Source organism: Malurus melanocephalus, unplaced genomic scaffold, assembly GCF_030028575.1.
Source record: "Malurus melanocephalus ecotype Western Australia unplaced genomic scaffold, MMel_1.1 scaffold_171, whole genome shotgun sequence".
NCBI lineage: Eukaryota > Metazoa > Chordata > Aves > Passeriformes > Maluridae > Malurus > Malurus melanocephalus.
This window is the reverse complement of record NW_026623403.1, coordinates 1,402,895-1,419,431: the sequence shown is the minus strand read 5'-3', so window position 1 is coordinate 1,419,431 and position 16,537 is coordinate 1,402,895. Positions and strand designations below refer to the sequence as shown.

The window sequence follows — 16,537 nt, the reverse complement described above, 5'->3', positions numbered from 1 at the left end:
TTTATACAAAAAAWTATTTTTCTGTGTTCATAAGTGAGCCTCTGGCTTCATTCAAGCAACATGTATTATGCTGCTGCTGTTGTCCTACAATAGTCCACAATCTAGAAGAAACTATGTCCCTCTCCTCAAATTAGTATGAAAGTAGAAAGCTCTAGCAATATAAGTTTGTTTTTTACTCCATTTTTATTGCTTTCAAATTTAGAAACATGTTAAAACCAGTAYTTGAACTGACACAGTTAGAGCTCCTGAATATAAAGAAACTTTAGATTGTTCCAAATTGGTAGAAATTTGARAATTGTTCCTGGCATTCAACAGCTTCACTCACACTGTTCTTGTGGAGCTCAAACAAAAGGTTAGATTAATTATTCACTTTACTCCTGGGAGTGTAGAAACCTTTTATTCACTGGTGGCTGAGGAAAAGACATAATGCAATTGGCAGAGATGCACAAACATGTATATCTGAATTAAATTGGTGCAAAAGATAATGAGGCATGTCTTAGTATAATGCAAGTACAAAGAGGAGAATAAAAAAAATCTGTCTTTGTTATTTAATTTCAGTCCCTTTATTCAAGAGCAAATAACTGCTTGAGTGACAAAGAATGAAGTTTCTAAGTATTATGGTAACTGTTGTGACATCTGATGCACAAAGAAGAGACAGTACATTGGATTTATGAATCCAAGGGCCAGACTGACAAATCCTAGTAACATTATTCCAATTGCATTTCCATCAGAAATTGAATTGGGTGAGTTAAAATGATTTTTCTTGTCTATACATTTTGCTCTARTGTCATTTTGAAAGGGTCCCAGGAGGTGTATTACAATACCTTTGGTATAGAATTTCTTTCCCTTTCTGGCCTCTGTAAACAGGGTTGCCATCCCTGGGCTTCCCTCTCCTCCTTACRTGGATTGGTTGGCCCCTCCTTTAAGTGCTGTCAGTATCCTTAGGTCTGGAGCAGCTCCCAGCCATGAGATGATGAGGCCCTCCATCTAACTGCTCAGTAGACCTATGGCCTCTGCTATTACGCTGGGGTTGTTTTGCCTCTCTTTACTTTTCACCAGGAAAGCAATTGGTTCTACAGAACGATCCCACTGTGAAATTAATCCAGGCAGAGAATGTAGCTCCAAACTTACTCCTAAATGCAACCATGAAAAACAATGTTCCAGGAGGAAGTGTACTTCCAGCATATTATGATCCAAATTAAACCTTTTGTATGGTTCTTAAACTGCCTGAAAGTTTAGGTAAAGGATCATCAGTGCATGAGGTGACAATTGGTGGCACAGGGTGACTCACTGTTGTCTTTTGTGCCCATATGACCCAGCACAGTTAGAAACTCAACTATTTCAGTGGAGGACTAAAAGCTCTGAGTCAGATTTGCAAAAGAGTTAAATACAAAAATGAAGAGTTACCCATTGTCAAGTCATTGTCCTCTGCTACTGGGAGGCTCTGAATTGTGTTCTGTCCAGGACAAGGGCATCGCATCATGCTCAAGAGGGTCTCAGTGGAAGGAGACATGGGCATCTCCATCATTCAAGGGCAGTTTGGGTCCTTTGGAGAGCAGTGGTTAGACCCTAGCCTGCCTTCTTTTCTCTCATATTGTCTGTTGTCATAGTTGATGGTATTTGTGAATTACTGAAACACTGGCATGACAGGTAGAATGACAAATTTGAATGTTAACTAGATGTAGYAAAAAAATGCATTTTTTATGGTCAGATTCAATGCCTTGCAAATGAAGCCCTTTTTTCTGTTTGTGACCTACTGAGATTACTACTGATACATACTAAAACCTTTCCTCATTCATTACTGACTTTGTCTATTTTAATTTTTTTTGTCTGACAATATTTCAAGTCCCACATATCTACAGGTGTTCAAGGCCAGGTTGGATGAGGGTCTAATAAACCTGGTCTAGCTGAAGATGCCCCTGCCCATGGCAGGGGAGTTGAAACTAGATAACCTTTAAGATTCCCTTACAGCCTAAACCATTCTATAATTCCATTATTTTATTTTTCTGYCCTAATTTGTATTTGAGATGCTTTYGCATTCATACAGTTGTCTCCATAATCTGACAACAAATCCCTGGATGGAAAGGCTTCACTTCCAGGCATTGACTGGTGATAAAATGGTTGCTCTTAAACATCAAGGATGAAAAAACATGGAAGGAGACTAAGAAAATTAGGTTCATATAATTTGGAAGTCTTAACAGTGGTCAGCACTATCTCCCAGAACATGGTATAACTCGTTCCAGAACCCTATTTTGCAAATCCTAATTTAATACTGTAATGCTGACACAGGTTCTGGAGTGTAGCAGGTTTTACTAACCTGAGAAATGAGTTCTTATGTGGTTATACTCACTGTAAGATCTAAAGAGTGACTCATTTTTGTATTCTGCATTGATCTCAGGCAAAACTATATGTCTCAGCTGAAAACATGTTTAGTATTCTGCATGATGCTTCCATTTATAATAGCTCAGGAACACCTGAAAACAGGCTTAGGAAAACCATTATTTCTGAGCATTAAAATCATCATTAAAACAGTATTTTGTTATCATAAACAGTGACMAAAAAATGACAGAAAATGGTTTGCTGTTCTATTTGTAAAGATCACAGATACAGTGACTGTGACACTTTCTAATTAATTTTTTACACAGTAACAAAAACTATTTCACAGGATTTAAAAGAAATGCTATCAAAGAGATTGTGAAGCAATGAAAATGAAAAATCTGTGCTTCTTATCTGAACTTTTTCCTGCAAATTTTAGCAAATAGTGAATCTGCCACTCTAGAAATCCCACTGGGAGGAGATGTTTAGAAGATCTGCTTACAGATAGATCTGGATTTTTTTTGTACAAGGTACTCTGTTATGTACTTCCCCAGGACTCGGGAAGTCCCTGCAGCACAGGATGGTTATGATGAGGAGAGATGATGCATTAGCTGATTATGGGATAGATATAATCACCAATGCCCTGGAACACTGCTGTGGATGCTCATTAGTCTGCCTTKAACAGGTTGACACGAATCACCTTGTAGTAGCTGCATCTGAACTTCCAAAACTATTGTTGTATCTGTAGCAGCCTCATGTTCCAATAAATATCTTGAACTACCAACTTAAAGAACAGCATTTGAAATGTGTGTGAAGTMATTCCTGCTTTGCTAATTGCACATTGCGTTGAAACAGACAGTTCAACTCAAGTTAACGCCTCAATGTTTTGGAGGGAGCAAAAGCTACAATATAGCCCATAATGCCAGGACTTTCTGCTTTACTGTCAGAATCACCTATACCTTGCCTGTCTGCTCTGAGTGCTCGGTTCATATCAGTCTTTTCCACAGGAAATTACTCATGCCCTGAAACACAGATTTCCTTTCCCCCAGCCTTTGTAAAATTGTTTAAAGTGAGTACCTCTGCAGCCACAGAAACAATGAGATAAGAGGGGCTCTGTCAAAGAAAAAAGCTCACCGTTGTTGCTACTGTTACTGYGACCCAAACASACAGGCTGCAGCTTTCTCAGGAGTGAAGGCAGCTGCTAAAAGTCACCAAGGAATGAAGTGTCCTTGGCCTTAAACTGTCAGGACAGTTTACTCTTTATGAGAGTATTTCCTGTTAATTTGCATCATGCTTCATATCCGCGGCTAGGTGAGGTAACCTGTTTGGAAARAAATACTATTAGCATAATCACTGTTTTATTAAAGCAACACTGTTGTCATTTACAGACAAATGAAAGATGAGATCTTTCTTGCATCAAAGAAATCAACATCTTCCTGTGTGTGGGTGCCACAACCCACACAACTGTAATATTTTGAAGGACTAAAGTCTAAATAAGATACTTYGCTCAGGAAGAAGATGACATGGGTTTGAAGCACGCAGTAATGCGATTAGCACATGACAATGCATCAGCATTCTGCCTTTCTCGATACGATTCCTTCTCCAGTCTTCATTGCTGCAGTGAGTTGAGGTGGGTGGGTTACAGTTTAAAGGCTTTATGGAACAAAATGTGTTATAAACAAGGTTTAAGCTGATACAGCTGCATGAGACTGCAGCTCAGAGGGCATTAACTCATCAATGACTGTATTTTCCAAGTAACTGGGAAATTACTGTAACGCATCTTTGTGTTCTTCCTCACAAGTTTATGTGTTCAAAAACATGGTAGAGTTTTGACTTTGGAAAAGCATTATCTTTATAAACTATTAATGCAAACTAAGACGTATAAATTATATAAATAATGCTGGTTTGTCTAGTTTTTTAAATTTCCAAAATGTATTTGAGAAAAAGACAAGAACTACACTTTTCAGTTTTAAGTCTCACAACAGGATTTATTAGTGCCATCTACTGGCTATTCACTCCTTTTAAATTTCAACAAACTATGAATAATGTGTTYGAAATGCAGAATAATAAGAACATTATGATCCTCCTAACTGAATCAGCCAACATCAAACTATGTAACTGGCAAATGTGTAACATTTAAATTACATTAAGTCAAACTTTGGTACAATGTTCCAACAGAGCAATCCAATTCTGAAGCTTTCAGATGTGCCAAGAGGAAAAAGCTCTAACCAGTGTGCAAGTGCTTGACTGTGGAGTCCAAGCACTACCACTGCACACATCCTCCTGGTGTGTCAGAGGAAGGCTTCTCCTGACAACTGCCAACCACTTGAGATCCCTCCTCCCTAAAGCATAAGCATGTGGGGCAACATGTTCATGCAGCAGGTAAACAYGGTCACATTGCTGTTTGCCTTTTCCGGAGGGGTGTCCCCACAAAAAAAATTTGATGGAGAAAATGGTGCTTTAGTTCATAGCCTGGGCAAGTTGTGAATGTTTCTGCTGAGGGCGGGTTTAAGCAAGCTGGGTGAAACATGTGCATGAATGGGACAACACASAGCCTATTCCACCACATCCATTACGAAGATGGTAGGAGCAAGCAGAGCTTGGGAGGGACCTGCTGTGTGCTACTGCTGAATCCCCTTCTGCTAAATTTGTTGAAAGGCATCTGAAGATGACCTAGGATTTAAATAAGGCTTTAAATCCCTTATACTCTTCACAGTAAAAATTGTTAAACTATAATTGTTTGAGGCAGTGCCAGGGAAAGATCAGCAAATCAATATTAACTGGAAAGTTAACAATATCTCCAGTGCTAGGTGAACAAAGTATTTACACATCCAAGTAGCTGTATCTCTAAATCAGCAACATATCTGAGCACATGATTAAAATCCTTAATCATACTTAAAGGTGTTTTGCTAGATACCAGTGAGAGTGCTCACATTTCCCACTCTGGTTAGTCAAGACCTTAATAGAGCCAGAAACAAATATATTCAGATCACAGCTCTGAGAACTAACCTCTGGAATAACTTGCTTAGCAACTAGGTTGTGAGCAAAGAAAGTATACTAGTAGTGTGATTGAAGAAAGGGTTCATGCTTCCTGTTCTCTGCCTTTTCCTGTCTTCTAATAAAAACTTGAGAGTCTTTAGGGAAGGAAATGAATGTTACTTGGCCATATCGGGTTTTCAGAGATTTACACACAAAAATGCATTCTGATGGAACAAACAAATTCATCACTTTATATAATACCATATTTGTACATTATGGTACTAGTAGAGCTTACTGCTAAAACTGCAAAACTCCTCCCAATACCCTATTTTCAGATGCTTGCTACTTTGACAAATTTCTGTGGTTTGGCTGAAATTTTCCCACCTTGGATCTTTGGTTTTTCAGCAAAATTTACACACTAAGTTAAAATCATTAAAGTCATTAAAATCATGCAAGATGTGCTGGTTTTTCCATATTAAAATTGTAACAGAAGCTTGTCTGAGAATTTGTCAACCCTATATGCTGGGAAGCAGAGACTTTTTCCTTGGTATAGATGGTCTTAGATGGTTGTCCTGCCATTTCCATGAAATGCCTATAGACTTAGTCAATGGAACTAGAAAGGAAAGGGAGCTCATTAGAAATCTGGTGGAGTGTGAATCTGCACTGAACACATTTAGTCCTTGCAAGGTTTCAGTGTGCCTGATGGTGTTCCCAGAGCTGAGAGCGACTATGCAACCYCATCAAGGGCTGAGCAAGAACTTCCAAGATCTTCTGCAGAAATGGAGTGGAGAAATTGTCCCATGCATGCTCCTGGGGCTCTCACTGCCAGACCCCTAAAGTATGCGGCCTCTCAGAGMTCATTAAAAGAAAAATGTAATATTTCTAGGATGGGAAGAGCTACTGAGAGAGAGTAGGACAGAAGCCAGATGGAAGATGAGAAATAGAGCAGTGACAAAGGATAATGTAGGTGAGCATTCTCATATGGAGTAGAGTACATTAACTTCCACAACCTGCAAATAACATTTAATTTAACATCATTTGCTTGTTTGTACAGCAAATTTAATTCCAGCTATCRAGTTACTCCATGTACTCAAGTAGCAGAGCTATGTGGATATGCAGCAGGTAGGTATAATCCTCCTCATGATTCACAGAGGTGCTAACATGGTTTGGTGCAAGGGAATCTGGAGTAGTTTTGTGTTTCTGTAGAGTGACATGGGCAATGACACACAAAATATCCACATTAAGAGAATGCTTCTAGATGCTTATTGTCTTCTGAAAAACCATGTGCATGTTCACACTCTCCATCGTCCATGGATGGATTCTCTGGATAAATGTGCCAGACTGCACAGACTATCTCGGGCCTCATTAGGAGAGAGGCAGYGCTGCCTGAACATCATAAAACYATTCCTAAATCTGGTTTGCATGTCTMGGCATCTGGTGTTTCCTGTTCCAGTCCTGGAGCTTGGGAGAAACTTGCAYAGCTGAACAGCAGCCTGATGAGACCTTGGGTGGCTCCATGCTGAGAAATTTGTCACCTCTGCTTAGTAACCTTCAGCATTTCTAYAGTTAGGACCCATTAACTCAGGCCTAAGTTTGTGAACATGGTTGAGCGCTACTGGCCAGTACTTGTCCGGTGTGTGTGGTCTCAGCCAGCAGCAGGTGTGGGAGCAGCAGGAGMACAGTGCGCACATCCTCGAGCAGGGTGTCTGGAAGACAGCAGCAGTTTGAGCACCAAAGTCACCACAATGCTCCTCCTTCGCTTGAACAAYCATTTCTCTTTGTTCTCACCACAGCGTCCCTTTCCTCAGTAAATACTTCAGATTACTTCCCTTTCCTTCATTGGATTCAGTCACTAAGCATCGACTTTAACACCAATCTCTTCCTCAGTTGTAGCCTCATCTAACCGATGTCCGCACCCCCGTCTCCTGAGGATTCAGGCCTTTTGCAGGACGGTGGCAGCACGGGTGGCAGTAAAAGTGGCGGTGAAGGCAGCAGCCAGGGTAGCAGCGAGGGTGACAGTGAAGGCAGCAGCCAGGGTAGCAGCGAGGGTGACAGTGAAGGCAGCAGCCAGGGTGGCAGTGAAGGTGGCAGTAATGTTGGCAGCGTGGGGCCGGTCGCCTTTTGCCGCGGAGCCCTCCCGTCGGGCAGAGGCCAAGGCGCGATCGGGAACAATCCTCGATATCGCTTCCAGCGAGGGGACACGTTCATGTCCAGACACTTGAATGTCTGTAAATTGCCTTCACTATTTATACAGTGCATTACAGAGATGTTCACGARAACCCCAGTGCCGAGTCTGTTTGAAGGGATTTTCACGCCGTTTGTGTCCATGTTACAGTCCCGGGCCCTTCTCAACCGGGGCTCCCGGTGCGCTGGAGCAATTCGGGCCGCCCGAGCCCGCGGCAGCACAGGCCGTGTCGCTGCTCGCCGCAGCCCCGGCAGCCCCAGCAGGGGCCCCGCCCGCCGCCACCGGCCCCCGGCCCCGCCGGGAAGGTGCGGCCGCCCCGCCCCGCCCGCCAGACGCCACATCCTGCAGGTGCCGCGGGGCGGCCATCGCGGAGGGGCCGCTGCCGGTGAGTGCGGCGGTAGCGGGTCGGGCCCCGTCCCGTCTCGCCACGGCGAGCAGCGACTCCAACCCGGAGCGTTGCCGCGGGGGGGGCGCCGGAAGGCGGGTCCCGGTGAGGGGGCGGTGGGGGCGCGGCCCGGGCGTGGCGGGGATGCGGCGCCGGGACCGCGCCCGGCGAGCCCGGCTCCTGGGCCGACTGCACTGCCGGGCCCGCGGGCGCCGCTTCCCAGGGCGGGGCTGGGAACGGGGCGTTGGGAACGGCGGTGGCTCCAGGGCCCCGGCGGGGTGTGTGGGGCCGGAGAGGGGCCGCGGGGGGCACCCGGCCCGGCAGGAGCTGCCCTCTTGTCTGCRGGCCGGCGGGGAGGCCGAGCTCGGCCTGCGGACGGGTGGTCGCGGTCGGGTTGTTTCTGCTGCTCACTTTTCTGTCCCGTCTCTGCACGTACAGGCGCGAAGAAAAGAGTGTTAGTAACACCGCGCTCAGCCAAGATGGGGCAATACCTAAAGCAGCTGTGAGGAGTSTGATCGTGTGCCTTACTGCCTTGCGCTGGAGTCAGCAGAGGAAGATGTGTGTTTTTATCMTTGGGCAACGCCGATCTAACTACTGAACAGAGCGATGTGCTGAAGTTGGAGATCCTGACAAAATGGGAGCACTTGTGTTCTCTGCGATTTGCAGTTTACTTCTAGCTCTGGTGCAGGGRCACAGCTTATTCACGTGTGAGCCAATTACTATTTCCAGATGTTCAGGAATGCCTTACAATATGACTTTTTTTCCAAACATCATGGGACACTATGATCAGGACACGGCTGCTCGCAAAATGGACGTAAGTTCTTCCCACCCCACTGTAGTATATAATAAATTTGTCATTAAGAAATTATTGGGGATACCTGTTGCACTGAATGAMAAGGCAATGTTTAGTGAGTAGATGTTTTTTTCAGAGTGTTCTAGAGCTCCTTGGTTGTATCAGCACTAGGAAGGGACCTACTGACTTCCTYTCTCCACCCTGCCTTGGATCCTGTGTTAGAGTGGAAGAGGAAGGTATAACAAAGCAATGTGGTTATTCAGACCATTTTGGCAGAGCTGATCGCATATAACTTGGGCACCTTACTGTTAAACAGAGCAATTGTTGAAATTCTYAGGGGAAATAGTTTATGATATCCTGGCCTGCCTGAACTCAGTGCAAAAATCATATTTAGAAGATGCTCTTTGGTCTTCGCTCAGCTTRCATCTACTAAGGAGAAGCACCTGAAGTTATTCTTATCCCTGTTCTCCAYTGTGGCTTTTACATTCTGTTGTCTTCTGACTGGATGCTGCAACTTCTGTTTGAAAGAGCAACTTTACTCTTTTAAGCCGAAAAGAAGCACTTTTCTTACCTGAACTGACTCTTAAGTGTGGCTCCCTTGAGAATATGCCACGTTGTGGAAAGGCTTTGCCTGTAGCAATACCTGTAAAGGGCGAAAGCTTCTCTGGGTGAGAGGCTTGTAAAACAAGTTTTAAACCTGTTTTAATAATACCTTTTCAGTGGTAAGAGGAGGGGGAAAATCTTAACACAGGTCTTGGAAAGCTCTTCTACTATGCAGAGGGTGAAGCAGAAGTGAGGTGAATATTGAGTTTCTGTTTTTTAAAAAAAAATTATATGTGGTGTTGGAGGTAGTGCTACTGAAATCTTATTTGCATACTCTTTACTGAGCTTGGAGGAGGAGCATGGTTCAGTTGCTAAAACACGTTTTCAGTGTTGCTTGGGACAATCACGATTCCCTGTTTGGCCACCAGCTGTCAGCCTGGAATGGCACAGGCTTTGGTCTCACATTGTTTTTGTCAGCCTGGTAATTCTGGTATCGAATGTTAAGCCGCCTGTGTTCGAGCAACTGAATTCAGCTGCAAATCTCTTAAAAACTGAGACCTTTTAAGTGGGAAGGCAGGCTGCAGGCTTCATTAGTGAGCTGTGCAGTGCCTTCTCTAGTCGTCATTTGTCAGGAATGCTTCCTGCAGTGTCTGCCACTTTATCTCCTCAGCTATGCTGCTGCTTCTTACCTGGTGTGTCTTAACTGCAGCCGTTGAGCCAGCACTTGTCAGAATTTGTGCCTCCCAGTCATGCTGCTGTTAGGGCAGAGAGACCACAGAGTCATTTTTATTAGGTTGCCATGACTGACTTTTCTCAGCTGTCGGTGACTTGTGTGTAGTGCAGGCATGGAGGGAGTTCCCTCTGGAAAGGATTCATGGCTTACTTTATATATATATATATATCTACACATATGTACTATATATAACTGTTTCATAAAAAATTGTGTGGTAGTGAGAAGTTTTGTTGTTTTCTCTCTTTTTCCATCCTGTCACCCTTATAACCACCTCTGACTATTGCAGTGATTGATCACTACTCAGCCAACTGGCTGGGTAGCTATGGGGAACAASAGTATCTATTAGGATTTGATTTCCCTACCCTCTTTGATTTGCTTCCTAGTCTTCTGTATTGCCACTCCCTGGCCTCTAATTTGGTATTCCTCAATGCTGTGGTGCTGTGCAGACATTTCTGAGCTGCCTCTTGTGTGGTGGTCTGCYTGCCTTTATTTGTGGTCCAGCAGTGATGATGGATTGCTTGGTCAAAGTGAMTTTTTAAGACAGCTGCATTAGAGGWGAAAGGGAGTTTKCTCTCGTTCCATTTGAAGCTYGTGTTGAATTTGCTGCTAGTGGTTAGATTCAGAATTAATGTGGTAAAAGCTTACAGTGGTTCATTGCTGGGYCTTCTTTYTGAGAGGGACCAGTGTGTTCCAATGTCACTTATACATTTTGATGTCATTTTGCATGTTGTTCAGTAACAGCACCAGTTTGTCCATAGTTGAATGCAATGGAGAGCCTTCTCAGGATTGTCAAAGGGTTCTGCATTTCAGGGGACTTGGTGTTGCAGCAGGGGAGGAGGAGTCACTGCCTTCTGGAATAGTGTTTAATTTCATATTTCARCCATAAAGAGGCAGCGGGTTGGGAGGTGGAGGAGACTTCTGTTGCTTTAAGAGCTTGAATGTTTCTGTAATTTTCAGTCCAAACTTCATCCATACCAGAGAAAGAATTTTAATAGCTTGTTTGCACTCCATAGGAGTGTTTTGTTTTGATCCTCAGTAGGAATGCTGAGAGGCTTTCTTCTTGAATTCTATCTTGCTCTATCCCCTCCCCTCCTCACTGCCTGTTCTCAAGACTGGGCACGAGATTTACATGCTAGCCTGAAAGGTCTCACTGGGTTTTGAGGTTGATGCTTGCAGTATTTTGCGCCCTGTATCTTAACTGACTTTGAGTAAGATGCTTAATCTTGCAATCCTAAGGCACAAGGTGGAGACTTCTTCAAGAAATCAAAAATATTTTGTGCAGACAGAGCCCTAATGTTAGTTCAGTTTTACATTTCTATCTTCTCTGAAAACTTGGGAAGCGTTTACTCCCCAGAAGGACCAAGATTTGTCAAGGGGACAAGTGTCACCTCAAGGTGAAGTTAATTTTCCAAAACAGTAGTAAATCACAGTTTCCTACTCTGAAGGCTCTACAGRTGTGTTCTGCTGCRAGGGARTGTTGTATAGCTAGAAGAGCTGTGYTTTTCATCTCYTGGTGCACAAAGTCTTTTGAATAGTTTCTCTGCTTTCTGGGAAGGTGTTAAATKGGTATTTCTGGATGGCATCTTCAGAGAAATCCTCCAGGAGAGGATGATGTGCAGCTACTGTCTCAGGTAGTGGTTGTCTTCCAGTTGAGCAGCTGATACAGTCTTGAAATTCTGCCTTGTGTATCACCCGTTCATAATGATATGCCATAAACCAGAACAGTGAAGCAGTAGAGCAGGAAAAATACGAACTCAGTCCTAGGGYCTCTGTTATACATGTTCTGGCTAGTGAGGGTAGTTCTCTGGGATCTTACTTTCTGCAATAAAAAATATGAAATTTCCAGTTACTCCCTCCRTTCACATATTTATTTATTTAGTTTAATTCTGAGCTTTCAACTTGGCAGACAGAATTTTGGCTTCTTGAGTTTTACTTTGTATTTGGATTAGTTTTGTTTACACAGCAAATGGTGATTTTAGGAAAGTAAAACCACATGGGTTTGTGGTGTGAAGTTTTGTGTATGTTTGCTAAACATCTGCATGACTGTGGAATCTGATTATTTGCAGATGCCTACCATCTCTGTATCTCAGAGCAGTTTAACAGTAACACCACTCTTGTTACTACTAGTTCAGGTTGGGAGGTGGCAGAGCTAGGGTTTGTCTCATGAGGAAAATAGGTGAACATAGCAGAGGATCTGCTTCATTACRGCTGTATTTAAATAGGGGTAACTCCCCCTCGTGGTCATCCACAGAAACAAGTCACTTCKAATTCCAAATTAATTCCTACTTTAACTATCCTGGAATAGGTTGTCAACTGAAGGCATTATTCCAGCAAGGCAGAGAATATGACTGTGTTGTAACTTACCTTCATATCTCTTAATCTGTTCTGATGCAGTTCTGGAATGTGCCCACAGGAGACAAGCCCTTAAGACTTCCTAATGTGGGCAAGATCCACAGGTCTGTAGAAGTACAAAGGGARAAGGCTTGCCAGTGAGTTTTTAGAGCAGACTATAGAAAACACTGGAAAATGTCGCACAGAGAACAATAAAATACCTCAGAGAGCCTGAGAAAATGATTCAGTAGTGGGTTTTCCATTCACTTCTGAGTTCCTGGCCATGTGCCAGAATATGTGTGTGCGTGTCTATGGAGWGCTTAGTGCAGCTGGCTGCAGCAGTGGCAAAAATTGTGTGAAAACTGGGGTCGGGTTAAACAAAACCATTTAGAGAGGGTTAAAAAATACCTTCAAAAGTTTAACACTGAAGGTGCATGTGTTAAAATTTGTAATGTAATGGCTTAACTTGCTTCCACTAAATACAAATTTACAGTTAATTCAGTGTAACAGTACTTAAAAAAAAACCTGGAAACCTGGTGTCTGCAAGGCTAAATTGGTACGTATGTGTATACACATAGGAAAGAGGAAGCTGTCTACCACTGTTGGTTGGGAATTTTGGGAAAATAAGTGCTGTTTTGTGATATCCTGCAAAGTAGCACAGGTGTAAATATAYTTAATCTCTAGAAAAAGCCATCTCTCTACTTCCTTGTACTCCATATGAGCAGTGCTTGGTGTAATTTGTGAACCACTAGTACTTAAAACTTGGAGTTTAAATTTCAGCATCTCTTAGGAAAGCAGTCAACATTCTTGATCTGCTTTGAATTATGTTTTGTCCCTGGTGCTGCCTCAGACCCTGAACTGGAGAATGTGTGCAGAGGTRTGGACATTGACCCGATGGAAAAGTACAAAGGACACTTGAATTCATATTTTGTTTGTAATATTTTTGTTGTCTCTTTACCATAGTATTAAGGAGCAGGGAAGACTTTAAGTGGTAAATGTAGAACATAATGTATTACTGTGTACAAAGTAAGGTAAATTTTCTAGTTTCTCCGAATGAGGTRGTGGTCACAAAAGATTGTGGTGATGAGACAGCTAAATTGATGCTTGTTAAATGGAAGTTGGCAAATGCCAAAGTATTTTTTATAGATGCTTCATATGGACCAAAGGAAACACAAAGCAGTACAACTGACTTCTCTGCTGGGTATGTCTCTACCAAAACACAGAATAGGTGGACATGAGTAATTCTGTTTCAAGCATCACCATGGAACTTGGAGAAAAGCATTGACTAAGGGGTCAAAAACATCGGTAGCTGTGTAATTGTGTAAAATATCACAAAAATTTGGAATGTGTGTTCATTTTTTGTGCTTTCTTGCTCTCAGTCCAAAGAAACATCATCTTTAGTTCTTAGGGTGGTRCTTATAGCATCATGCATAAACCATTTTTTCTGATTCCTATGGGTACAGTAAATTAGATCCACTAAAACAGTGTTTATTACCTGTAGTATTGAGGCCCTTCATCAGGTTTGATTGGCTTGTGCAGATTGACTGAAAGCAGACAGGCAGGCCAGTTTGTGTAATCGTATTATCCTGGCTTTAAGTGTATCAGTCATCTGCAAAATCTGCTGCTGCTTTCTCTGAACAGCAGTACTTGKCCACTTGATAATGTGGGTAGCACTGCCTTGCTCTTTGTGCTGCAAGGATGCTATTTAGAATACATGGGAGTCCAAAGTAATGCATGCTTGACAAAGAGATGGTAGCTGGGATTCTTGGAGGTGGTGTTGACAGTGTAATTCCTCCTGTTTATCCATGTTCAGAGGCTCTGCCTACTCTACAGGTAATTTGGTTTTATGGGAGTAGATCACTAGGTGAAGTTGTTAGCACATTTCCTACCTGTCTGCTGCCTGAGATGGAGGAGTTTTRCTCTGGGCTGGATTTTGGCCAGTCTCACTGTGCATGAGGTCTGAAGCTGGCCTATGGAAGGCTGTCTTGCAGATCTTTCTYAAGAGCAGACTTCTGTGAAATATTATGATATCATATTTGTGTCCTGTGGATGTCTGTCCCTTCTGCAGTGTCCTGGTTAATGTTCAAGTGTAGCTAAAAGCTGTGGTGGTTTCCTAGTCTCGCTGTGCAGCCTCCAATTCCCTCTTCTGAATGCTCAAATCTGAAATATGGTCAGTGGTTAAACCAGGCACCATAAGTGTGCAGTCATGGGCTTAGTCCTGTGACTGTAACTGCTCCAGGGGGACAGCTGTAGATGAATTGAGTCATGCAATCTTCCCTTCTATGATATAAAGAAGGAAACCAGGAACAGAGCTACTGCATTTGGAACTACTTTGCCTTCATTGATARGAGGCAGTTAGGGCTTGGGAGCTGAACCATCTGGTGAGAGAACATAATCCTTGGAGTTGGGAAAAGCCAGCAGTGGGTACAAAGCTCTCAGATGTAGAAAGCTGCAATTTCCAGATCATCTTAGTGTTTTTGTGGAAGTGGCTGTTGCCCGGGGGGAGCTCTGTGAGATTTATTTGGTCATTAGCAAATCAGATTAAGTAGAACAGGTCTGGTGAGGGTGATGTGGTGACCATGATTTCRAAGGTCATCTTCAGATGAAGAGTAGGCAAACGGACAAAATTGTATATTGTTGTGTGCAGGTGGTCCACACTGTTTTCCCTCTGCTGTCTGTGAGTTGTCAAACAGTAACAACTCACACCCARTGCATTGACCCATGGCAGCTCTGGCAGCAGCAGCTGGATTGCCTTGAAGGCTTTGGGTGAACCAAGGTACCTTGGTGAACATCTTTGCAAGGCTCATGATGTTTATGTCATCTACAAATSTAGCCTAAGAATGGCATAGGATCCTGATGTCTTTCTGAAGAGAGCTTTGTGGTGGTCAAGTGTGAGATGTTCTTTGTCCTCGGTGCTGCATGGGTCAGGAGGCTGGATGGAGCTCCGGCCCTTGTGTGCTGRTGGAGGTCGAGTGCAGGTTTAGTTTTCCATTTGCAGGATGGATGTTCAGGGTGACAGCTTGGCTACAATATGTTACCTCTGCTTTCATTGATAAGGACCATAAAAAGCAAATGGTCCAGAAAAGAACCGTGTGGGATTYGGAATGTGGTCAAATGTCCATGGTTTCTTTTCTAGTTTGACAGTGCAATGATTAAATCTGACAATTTCTGAAACTACTTTTGTGTCATCCGTTCAGTTCTCTACTGCATTTCAAAGGAGGGAGTGYGAGTATCTGCTTCACAAAACTTGCTGCCTTTTTCTCACTCTCGGTGTTGACTGTTGATCTGATTGTCAAACTGATGTTTGCCTTTAGGGGCAAACATGGTTCCTTTGTCACATGGTTGCCTTTTTGGGTCTTTTTTGTGTATTATGTGCATGTGATTGCTATAACACAGTGTGATTGCTATAACACAGTGATAAGTTGCTTGCCCGTGGAAAAGATACATATGTCTGTTCCCTTCTGAACTATGCAGTGTAGGTGAGTGGAGGCTTGCTTGTTTTCTGCTTAGCTATTGGAAGAAGAGGAGGTGTGCAGGGYAGTGTGTAAGAGCTGTGTAAGTACCTACTGTAGATGGGGGGAGAGAGGCCTGAATAATGAATCTTTGCAGGAGGTAAGGATGTCCTCTACCAAAGATACCTTCTCCTCTAGACAAGAGCTTCCTGGGAGAGAGAAAAAAAAGAAAAATCCATATTTCCTGTACTTAAACTTCTGGTAGATCTAGTTATTTCAGAGAATAACCRCATCCTTCCAAGTCTGGCTCATGCTGTATTCCCCAGAGGACTTGCATAACCAGATTTTAGTCTCTGTAGATACTGCCACAAAGCACTTAGTGGCCAAACTCTCCACACAGTTGGCTTGCATGCAAAAATGAAAAGCAGTTTTTTTGAGAGGGACTGTACCCATCTAGCCTCATGGTGACCTAGCAATACCCATTTGCCAAGATGGCATGTCCCAGCTAACACTCTTGCAACWAAGGTACAAGGGGCACCATTTTAAGAATCCAGGTGGCTGGAGCATTTCTCTGGGGATTGTACTTGAAGCTACAAACAAAACATATGCCGAAGGTTAACATGGCCCACAAATCATAACGTTACAGGGAGGAAGAAAAGGTGGCCTTGAGTTTTTAGAACAGGAGATATAGGGAGGATAATGAGGGGAAAGTCACCAAAATGAGCACTGTGGGCTAACAATAAAGAAACAGTATTTCTAATGCAGTCATTCGGAACTGGGGAGTGTCTCAAAGTATGACCAGTTGGAAACAGTGAAAGCA

General features: G+C 43.1%; 1 protein-coding gene across 2 annotated transcripts in view; it reads left to right on the top strand.

Annotated features, from left to right (window-relative positions):
* The first annotated feature begins 7,798 nt into the window (after positions 1–7,798).
* The window catches only part of FZD6 (frizzled class receptor 6), a 30,929-nt gene continuing 22,190 nt past the window's right edge, over positions 7,799–16,537 (top strand). Inside the window, exons 1-2 of one of the 2 annotated variants that reach the window (XM_057372457.1) lie at positions 7,799–7,865; positions 8,304–8,679. In XM_057372457.1, coding sequence (XP_057228440.1) covers positions 8,500–8,679 — 180 coding nt within the window. In that variant the 5' untranslated portion in view covers positions 7,799–7,865; positions 8,304–8,499. Of the gene's footprint in view, positions 7,866–7,905; positions 7,971–8,303; positions 8,680–16,537 lie in introns of those variants that run through there. The other variant, XM_057372458.1, reaches the window with a different exon arrangement.